Genomic DNA, 9,652 nt, shown 5'->3' with positions numbered 1-9,652 from the left:
CGGGATTTTTCCATCTTAAGTTCAGGACTCTGCACTCGTCCTTGCTGAACCTCACCATATTTCTTTTGGCCCAGTCCTCTCATTTGTCTAGGGCCCTCTGTATCCTATCCCTACCCTCCAGCGTATCTACCTCTCCTCCCAGTTTAGTGTCGTCTGCAAACTTGCTGAGGGTGGAAGCCGCACCATCCTCCAGATCATTTATGAAGATATTGAACAAAACTGACCCGAGGAGCGACTCTTGGGGCACTCCACTTGATACCGGCTGCCAACTAGACATGGAGCCATTGATCACTACCCGTTGAGCCCGAAAATCTAGCCAACTTTCTACCCACCTTATAGTCCATTCATCGAGCCCATACATCTTTAACTTGCTGGCAAGAATACTGTGGGAGACCTTGTCAAAAGCTTCAAGGTCATTATATTCTGTCACTGAAACTGAGCAGTTCCGTTTTTGAAAGTGGCTTTGCAGCGTGCACACCCCGACTGTTTCTTCGTCAAAAACTGCTTTTTTGCAAAAATCTTGGTAGTGTAGACAAGGCCTAAGGAACAATGATGGATAAATAGTGTCCACACTTGTGTTTCCTACTGGTGCACAGTAAGGTTTCCCACACCATGATGAGTGGAAATTGTTGAAGAAGGGAGCATCATAAAATATGGACTTGAGATTAGTAAGGTTATTTGTTCATAGTTCATTTCTCTGAATTTTTAAAATATCATTTTTCAGTATGTGAAGGGTGACCAATCTGCTTCACCAATGAGAACAGCCCCCAGTAGTGTGTCCATTGTCTCATATTAACATTGTCTCTCCATCCAGGTAATTTTACTGCTACCATCACTCTGGGCATATACAGGAAGTCATGGAAACATGTGGTACAAGCAGGAGACACCTTCTCTCCTACTCCACGTCAGATTCCAACACAACTGAATTCACCAACCCCTCCACCTTCATCCTGCTGGGCATTCCTGGCCTGGAGGCAGCCCATGTCTGGATCTCCATCCCCTTCTGCACCATGTTCGCCATCGCCGTCTTGGGGAACTTCACCATCCTCTTCATCGTGAAGACGGAGCCGAGCCTCCATGAGCCCATGTACTATTTCCTCTGCATGCTGGCTGTTACTAACCTGATCCTGTGCACGTCCACCCTGCCCAAAATGCTGGCAATCTTCTGGTTCAATTCCAGAGAGATCGATTTTAGTGCCTGCCTCACCCAGATGTACTTCACTCACTGCTTCTCAGTGATGGAGTCTGGGATCTGTGTGGCCATGGCTTTAGATCGCTACGTGGCCATCTGCCATCCCCTGAGACATTCCACCATCCTGACATGCCCCCTGGTGGCCAAGATTGGCCTGGCCGTGGTGCTGCGCAGTGGCATGGTCATACTGCCCTATCCCTTCTTGGTAAGACAGTGGCCGTATTGCAGAACCAACATCATCCCCCAGCCGTACTGCGTGCACATAGCCGTGGCGAAGCTGGCCTGTGCCGACACCCACATCAGTACTTTCTACGGCCTCTTTGTGACATTCTGTGTGATTGGTCTGGATGGGATTTTTATCGCTGTGTCCTATACCCAGATCCTCAGGGCCATATTCAGCCTCCCCACACAGGATGCCCGGCTCAAGACTTTTGAAACCTGCGGTTCCCATCTCTGTGTCATTTTAGCCTTTTACATCCCACGTCTCTTCATCTCCCTCATGTACAGATTTGCCCAGAATGTGCCCCTTCATTTTCACGTTCTCATTGCCAATGTGTACCTCTTCATGCCCCCCATGCTAAACCCCATCATCTACGGGGTGAGGACCAAACAGATCCGGGAAAGGCTGCTCCAGCTCTTTATTCACAAAGGGGCCTAAAGTTTCCTTCATGTGCTCTGAATCTGAGATTGAGCTCCGTGCAGAGCTGGTTGCTGACATGGTGCTGGGCCCCCTTCCTTGAATCACTGACTGGACAGTCAAAGTGACATCAAATCCTTTCCTGGCCTTACTGTGCTGTGTCAGTGTGACAAACTGAGGAATTGATCTGTGTACAACTCATAGGATTGCCACATTTCTAATTATTTTTAACTGGACCTCATGAGGACCCGCACCCTGCCCAGTCTATTCCCCAAAGCTCTGCCCCAGCCCCACCTCTTTCCACAAGGCAGCTTCCACTGTCCCATCTCCCGAAAGGCCCCGCTTGCTTCTCCGCCTCTTCGTCCAATGCCCCAGCTCAGCTCCGCCTTTTCCCCCAAAGCCCCACCCTGTTGCTCGCTCCCCTCCTCTCCAACCCCGTCCACTTGCTGGATCATCTCCGCCTTCCTCCCCTCCCCCACCGCAATCTGGGCTCCCAATGCTGCGGGACTGGGATCGGATCTGGTGCAGCCTGGCAAGGAACCTGCAGTGAGGATGCAGTTCTGGGGCTGACAGGCCAGTAAGGAGCGGAGAGGGAAGTCAGGAAACCCAATAAAATCAGCTGAGCTTTGGGAGCAGGACTGTGAGGCAGGCAGCTGAGATTGTGCACCATAAAACTTGCGGGCCCCGAAAGCTCAGCTGTAAAGCTCTGAGGAAAGACACTATTGTGTGGCTTATTTCCTTAGCTTTCAGCAATGGTCTCAAGTTGCAGTGGGGGAGCTCTAGGTTGGATATTAAGAAACACTATTTCAGTAGTGGGGGGGGGGTGAAGCACTGGAATGGGTTGCCTAGGGAGGTGGTGAACTCTCCATCCTGAGAGGTTTTTAAGGCCCAGCTTGACAAAGCCCTGGCTGGGATGTTTTAGTTGGTGTTGGTCCTGCTTTGAGCAGGGGGTTGGACTAGGTGACCTCCTGAGGTCCTTTCCAACCTTAATCTTCTATGATTCTATGATTCCATGATATTTGGCTTGTTGAACTCCTCTCCACAGTCATTATTGGAGCAAAGAGCTTAACTGAATGGGATTCACAAATGGATAGGTGGTGCTGGTGACACCACCGTTAATGAAGTTTATCTGACATCAGTTAGAAGACCTTATTTTCAGTTTCTTATAAGTTCAAAAAATCTTTAATCATTTGGACTGGAATTTCCCACACTGGGTGTCTGCTTCAGTCTGAATTGTTTTTTTTTTAAACTTACAGGCAAAACAGTTTGTTCAACTTTTCAAATGACATTAGGACAGAAGATATCTTGCTCATGTTGACATTTTTTTATAGTTATTCCAGTTCAGAGCCCTAGCACCTCCATGTCTTACGGGAGATAAAAGTCAGATAGCAACCCTCCTGTTAACAGCCATAGACCTGAAATGCAAGAAGAGGATGTGAAAGTCTCTGTGCATTAACAGAGACCTGGCTCCTGAGGTCCTTCAGATCTCTTGGGTGAATACCATCTGGTGCTGGTGATTTACTACTGTTATGTTTATCAATTTGTTCCAAAACCTCCCCTTATCACTTGGAGGAAGGTGCTTAGCCAAATGGGATTCAGAAATGGATTGGTCATTGTATGTCAAGATGGGGGCACCACCTTTTGTTTGGGCTCTCTGACTGTGCCACTGAAATGCAGCCAGCTTGGGGTGAGAGGCCATAAGCCAGGGTCAACAGGGATTCAGAGAAAAGAGAGATATTTTGGCCAGTGATACTGAAGCAAACTCATCACCAGTGGCAAGGGCCCTGAATGTTTAATGGCTGCACAGAGTGGAAAGGACCACAGAGACCTATTCTCTGTCGCATCATGCCCAGGTTGCACTGAGTTTGTTGAGCAGGTGAGTTTCTCAATGAGAGATGGGTACCTGTGAATTCTGGGATGGAAGCATCTTCCCTGGGAATCACCATGAGGTCATCATGACCCACACCTCTCTCACATCAGCTTCTGCAGCAACGTCCGATGCCAAGAGCCGACACAGGGGGTGTACCATTTGTAATATAGCTCTCTGCAATCCTAGTGGGGTTTGTTCAGCCTCTAGTGGTGAATCGATCATCTGAATGGGTACAGGCTGGAGACAAACCTGTCTGCACTTCTGTGTTTTTTGTCCACCTTTAGGAGTAAACGGTAATTAAGGGAACTTCCTAAAAGGAGATGAAAATACTCAGGCTCTGTGCTCTGTGTTTTTGTGTATATTTAATATTAGAGTTGATTATTAAGAAAAATAGAGATAATGTCTTAGCCTCCCTAGGGTCTGATAGATTGAAAATGTCTAGGAGATCTGGGTAGCCAGCACACAGACTGATCTTCAGAAAGATGCCTGAGGGGAGAAAAGAACAGTATCTGCAGACGCATGGGGCTGTTGCTAGGTGATGAGAGATCAGTGTGATGGGTTCAGTCACAGAGATCCCCTTGGGACTGTCACCTGATGTGCTGAAATTACCTCTGAGCCAGTTTTCCCTGCCAGCTTGGGATTTCCAGAACCCTGCCTTGTTGAGTCAGACACGCTGGCCTGATGCAACAGAGAGCTAGGATCTGGGCCACCCCCCGAAAGCTGAAGGCTTTAGCTGAAAACAGCCCAGCAGATTTCCTGTCTCCAGCACCCAGACACCCAATTCCCAATGAGATCCAAACCCCAAATAAATCCATTTTACTCTGTATAAAGCTTATACAGGGTAAACTCATAAATTGCCCACCCTCTTTTCATTGAAGGATCTTCAAAACACCTAGCAAAGGAAAGTCTCTATGAATATATCCCCATGATACTGATAGGTAAACTGAGGGATGGGGAGAGATGACCTTGGCTAAGGACTCACAGAGAATGACAGACAGAACTGATGGGTCCTGTCTTCCCTGATGTTATCACGGTCTCTCCGTGAGTAGCTGAACACATGGCAAGAAGGAAACAGACTCAATTCTAGCAGGGTCTGTTCATTGGGTGGCTATGACAGAGTTCCCCTGGATGCAGCCTGGAACTGGGGTACCACTGAACCCTCTGGCATACCAATATGGGCCCCCCCTCTTACACACTGAGGCTGTGATAAGATGCAATCTTCTCTAGGTCTTGCACTTACAAAGCCATACACATGCAGAGATACACCCAGCTGCAGTTATATGAATACTTTCACTAGCCACTTTCAGCCCCTGCCTCAGTGTGTAGATGACAATGAACCCACCTGTGTTCCTGAGCAGATTTCCCTTTTACACTTCAAACAACACACAGTTTCAGGTCGAAAAAGATAAACACATTTATTTGCTACAGAAAGATAGATTTTAAGTGATTATAAGTAATATTGCACGGCTCAAAGTTGGTTACATAAGAAATAAACAAAATCACTATCTAAGTTCTCTACACTAGACAGGATTTCAATCAAGCAGTGTCTCATCCCGATGATAGAAACAGTCAACCAATCTTGAATACCCAGGCTAAGAATCCCCTTCAGCCTGGGACCACATGCCCAGTTCAGTCCTTGTTGCTAAGTTTTTTTGCAGGTGTTGGGTTGTGGGGGAGTGAGGCCAAGTGATGATGTCGCTTCCACCTTTTACAGTTTCTGCCATATGGAGTGAATTTCATTTTCCCAAAGCAAATGTTCCCAGCACAGTTAGTGGAAAAACACAGGCACAGGATGGAGCCCAGTGTCACATGAGCTGGCCTCATGTCCTTGCATGCTTCAGTGATTCATAGCAAGGACCATTACCCATATCCTAGCGAGAACATTCACAGGAAAGTCCATCAGGTGGGGATAAGCTTCTTCCAAGGCCTATTGTGTTTCTTAATGGGCCATAATTTGAATGGTTTGTACGGGGAGACTTTGGAAAACCAGTAAAGTGCCTGAAACCACCATGGCTTATTGCTAAAAGTAGCCAAGTCAGCAGGCTGTAAATTGGCCATTCAGCAGTCACAGTTGAGCCAAGGCGGGGGGGGGGGTAACCACAGAGAGGGCAGCTTGATCCCGCGTCCTTTCTGATAAGAATTGTGTTGACGTTGCTGATACATGCATTTTAGAAGAGCAGGATGTGCTCCAGGAATGTCTATTGGGGTCTCAAGGCTGCAAACTCAGGAAAAACCCACACCTGGTTAATCAATAATCAAAAGAAACCCTCTTGCTTGCCCATTGGAATTGCTTGCTTAACAAGTTTTCTTTAAGGGACATGTCATTCTATTACTAATGTATAAATAAGGGGGGGAAGGTTGAGGTGGTGGGACTCTTCGGGACTGGTCTCTTCCTCTGGATGCATCTTGTGTTCCCCACCGGCAGACGGGCTGCCGCTGTGCCACTCGAAAGCCACACTCAGCTTTGGTAATTATCAAGGATTGGGGGTGTTTTACTAACCTGTTGCGGACGTGTGTATAAGTGCTTGAGACTAAGTAAAGTTTAGCTTTAAGTGAAAGCACTCGTGTGTAGTCCTGTTTGTGCCAGCCATCTATCGGTGGGACGGCCTTGCCTCCCCTGATTTATTTCTTGACACCACCTCGAACAGAGTAAAAGTTACCAAGAGCTTTGGGTTGAAAGAACTCTGGGTTACAGGTTTATCCACAATGTGATGGGTAGACTGGATGTAAACTACATTGTGGCTGTTACCAAGGAGCAAAGAAGTTTGAAATACTGGTACATATTGGTACAGAATGTTATATATCACCCCTTAATTTACTGCAAAAGTGTTAGTCACTGACTGAGGCAGAAGCCGTGTGCCCAAGGCCCTCTTTAGATTTTGACCATTCGACTCCCAAGTGTTGCAAACATTGTAGTTTTACCCCCAGGTGCTCTTGAAAAGTTGTGTACTTTTACCACTTTGCAGATCAGCCCAGTGATCTCAAAACTCAGCCTTCTCTGGGTCACTAGAAAACCTCTCCTTTTATCTCTTCAGCATTGTTAACCTTTGTACTTTTCCAACAGGCAACTCAACCTGTCAATAGAGATATTCATCAATGCCACAAGGAGGTGTGCCTCAGTTTCTCCTTCCATGCAGGAGATCAGGTTTAATTATGTTTTCCCTACTCTGACAAGCCTTGAGCCTGTTTACAGGTGTTAGCTGAGAAGGAGTGTCCTCAGACGTTATCACTGGTTTCCGATATATTGTTATTGTACCACATCTTTTGTTTGGACAGTTTGTTTTTTTCAAGACTCACTGTGTCTTTCAACTCCTCCCTGAACCTTACCATGTGTTTAGTTACTGTTCCCTCCCCACCCTTAGTGTCCCCTTCAGTAAGGATCTCAGGCTAAGGTTATCTTTGGGGTCTTGAAAAGCCGGGGTCTGGTGAGGTAAGGATGTAAGTGGACTTTGTGTGTTAGCTAGCCCTCTGTGGAGCTTCTTCTCAACTCCAGAGTTATGCCCATGAAAAAATCCGCACTCAAGTGTACTTTTCCTGTGATCTCAACTTCAAGCACTAGGTCCTTTCCCATCTCCCTATCCTCGAAGGTTGTGATCTCTACTCTCTGGGGGAAGAGGAGTGCCCTTTCTCAGCAGCCCTTTCATAGCTCTTTCTGTTTCTTACCAGCCCAGGGAATTTCCTCCTACCCTCTGTCTGATGGGTCATTAGCATTTTCACAGACAACCACTTCTTTAGTAGGATCTGCATCCTGTTTGAATAAGACAGAGTTTGTTTCCACAAGAACATCAGGAACAAAGGGCTGAAAAATGAGGGCCTCAAATGGAGTGCCCTCCGTCACCCCTCTGTCTATCCGTGACCGGTGAGTCGTGTGACTGCTCCCTTCTGCGAGGTCAGCGACACAGTTCCCTCTCACAGCCTGAGTGCCTGGGTGCCCAGATGTTCGATCAGCTGCTCTGTCCTGGGCACCCTCTCCCAAGTGACCAGTGAGTAGACATTCTTCTACTGAAGGGGTGGGCAAACCTTTTGGCCTTGTTACGAATTACACCTTGTAGGACACGCACACAAGTGCTACGAATTACACCTGATAGGACACGCACACCAGTGCTGCGAATTATACCTGATAGGTCACGCACACCAGTGCTGCGAATTATACCTGATAGGTCACGCACAGTTCGAATCTAGGCTGAGGCACAGAAACAAAGTCCACAACTGCAGAGTTCCCAAAAGACACTAAGTTTATTACGCTTGAGCGTGGTGCCCCCCTGCTAGCCAGGAGGGGACCCTGAATGCAGATTATACAAAGGTTATATACCTTTTAGCAAAGCATGTTGCCCTCGTGCATCGGAAACCTTAGCCAATAAACAAACCCTTGTCTTATCTACCACCTATCCCTGCTTGGTGCATTCCTCGTGCTATACCAGTATGTTAATTACACAGCATGGTCCTAAAGCCATGCATCAGTAACTTTTATTATCAGGATGGGAGGCCTCACATCAAGGCCAAGAGACAGGGAGTTAGAGACTGACAAAAACCAGATACTGGGAGTCAAGGCAGGCTGGAGACAAGGAGGAGGATTTTCACAGGGATTCAATATCTAAGGATTACTCCTCCTGGTGTATGATGTGCTGGCATTTAAACAATGGTGGGCCCCAAACCAAAATGGAGTCACATGTGCTAACTTTTCCTTAACAGCCTGAGGGCCACATCGGGGTTGTCAAACGGTATGGAGGGTTGGGTAGGGAAGGCTGTGCCTCCCCAAACAGCCTGGCCCCTGGCCCCTATCCACTCCCCTTCCCACTTCCCGCCCCCTGACTGTCCCCTTCAGAACTCCTGACCTATTCAACCCCCCTGCTCCTTGTCTCCTGCCCGCCCCCTCCTGGGACCCCCCCGCACCAAATTGCCCCCCAGGACCTCACCCCCATCCAACTCTCCTGCTTCCTATCCCCTGACTGCCCCGACCACTATCCATACCCCCGCCCCCTGACTGCCCCCTTCAGAACTCCTGACCCATTCAACCCCCCCCCCCTTGTCCCCTGACTGCCCCCTCCCAAGACCCCCTGTCTCAAACCACCCCCCCCAGGTCCCCACTCCCTATCCAACCCCCTTGCTCCCTGTCCCATGACTGGCCTGACCCCTATCCACACCCCTGCCCCCTGACAGCTTCTCCAGAACCCCTATCTCCTGACCGCCCCCCCAAACCTCCATGCCATCCAACCGTCCTCTGCCCCTGACTGCCCCCCAGGACCTCCTGCCCCTTATCCAACTCCCCTCCTCCCCCTTACCAGGCCACTCAGAGTGGCAGGACAGGCTTATTGGAAAGCCTGGGAGGTGGGCAGGCAGAAGCTAGCTTCCCTCGCTGGGAGCTCAGGGGCTGGGCAGGATGGTCCCATGGGCTGGATGCAGCCAGCGGACCATAGTTTGCCTACCTCTGTTCTACTCCCATTGTTTCCTCCTCCGGGCCCCTCATCCCCAACCACAAGGCACATCTCGCTATGCTCCCTCAAGTAGGATCTCTCCCTGATTCAGATGTAATAGGTTTGCAGCTGACAGCTGGAAGAGAATTCTCACTGATGCAAGTATCCTCCCCTCCCTTCCGGAGGAGTTGTCACCTTCAGCTGCAGGGCAGGAGCTGATCTGAACAACTCCCACCCCTGGAAGCATGCAGCTTCCCCCTGCTGCAGGGGATTCAAAGAGACTCTCTGCCATTGCCTCTGAAGTGCCTGGGACTTTCCCCTTTCCCTCTGGGGTCCCAGCAGAACACTCCTTCTTCCTGCAGGCAGACACTTTAACAGCCTGAGCTACTCGGAAGAAATCATTCCCAATCAGCATTTCAACAGGGTTATCATCTGCTACCCCCACTGATAACACAGCTTCCAAACCCCCAGTTTCTGTGTGCACTTTAGCCAAAGGAATAAGGATTTTTTAACCTCCTGTTAATAAAAGCTCTGCTATC

The 9,652-nt window shown here is 48.7% G+C and overlaps 1 protein-coding gene across 1 annotated transcript; it reads left to right on the top strand.

Annotated features, from left to right (window-relative positions):
• Window positions 1-857: 857 nt before the first annotated feature.
• Window positions 858-1,850, top strand: LOC144259458 (olfactory receptor 52R1-like). The gene has a single exon (XM_077807689.1). It carries the CDS (start codon window positions 858-860, stop codon window positions 1,848-1,850), a length of 993 nt encoding a protein of 330 aa, XP_077663815.1.
• The last annotated feature ends 7,802 nt before the right edge of the window (window positions 1,851-9,652 follow it).

Source organism: Eretmochelys imbricata, chromosome 1 (assembly GCF_965152235.1).
Source record: "Eretmochelys imbricata isolate rEreImb1 chromosome 1, rEreImb1.hap1, whole genome shotgun sequence".
In the NCBI taxonomy this organism is placed as follows: Eukaryota; Metazoa; Chordata; order Testudines; family Cheloniidae; genus Eretmochelys; species Eretmochelys imbricata.
Note: the sequence above shows the minus strand (reverse complement) of the source record. Positions and strands in the feature narration are given on the sequence as shown.

What these genes read in the sequence shown, in the direction of transcription:
- LOC144259458 (XM_077807689.1), top strand. Translation starts at nt 858, where the DNA reads ATGGAAACATGTGGTACAAGCAGGAGACACCTTCTCTCCTACTCCACG.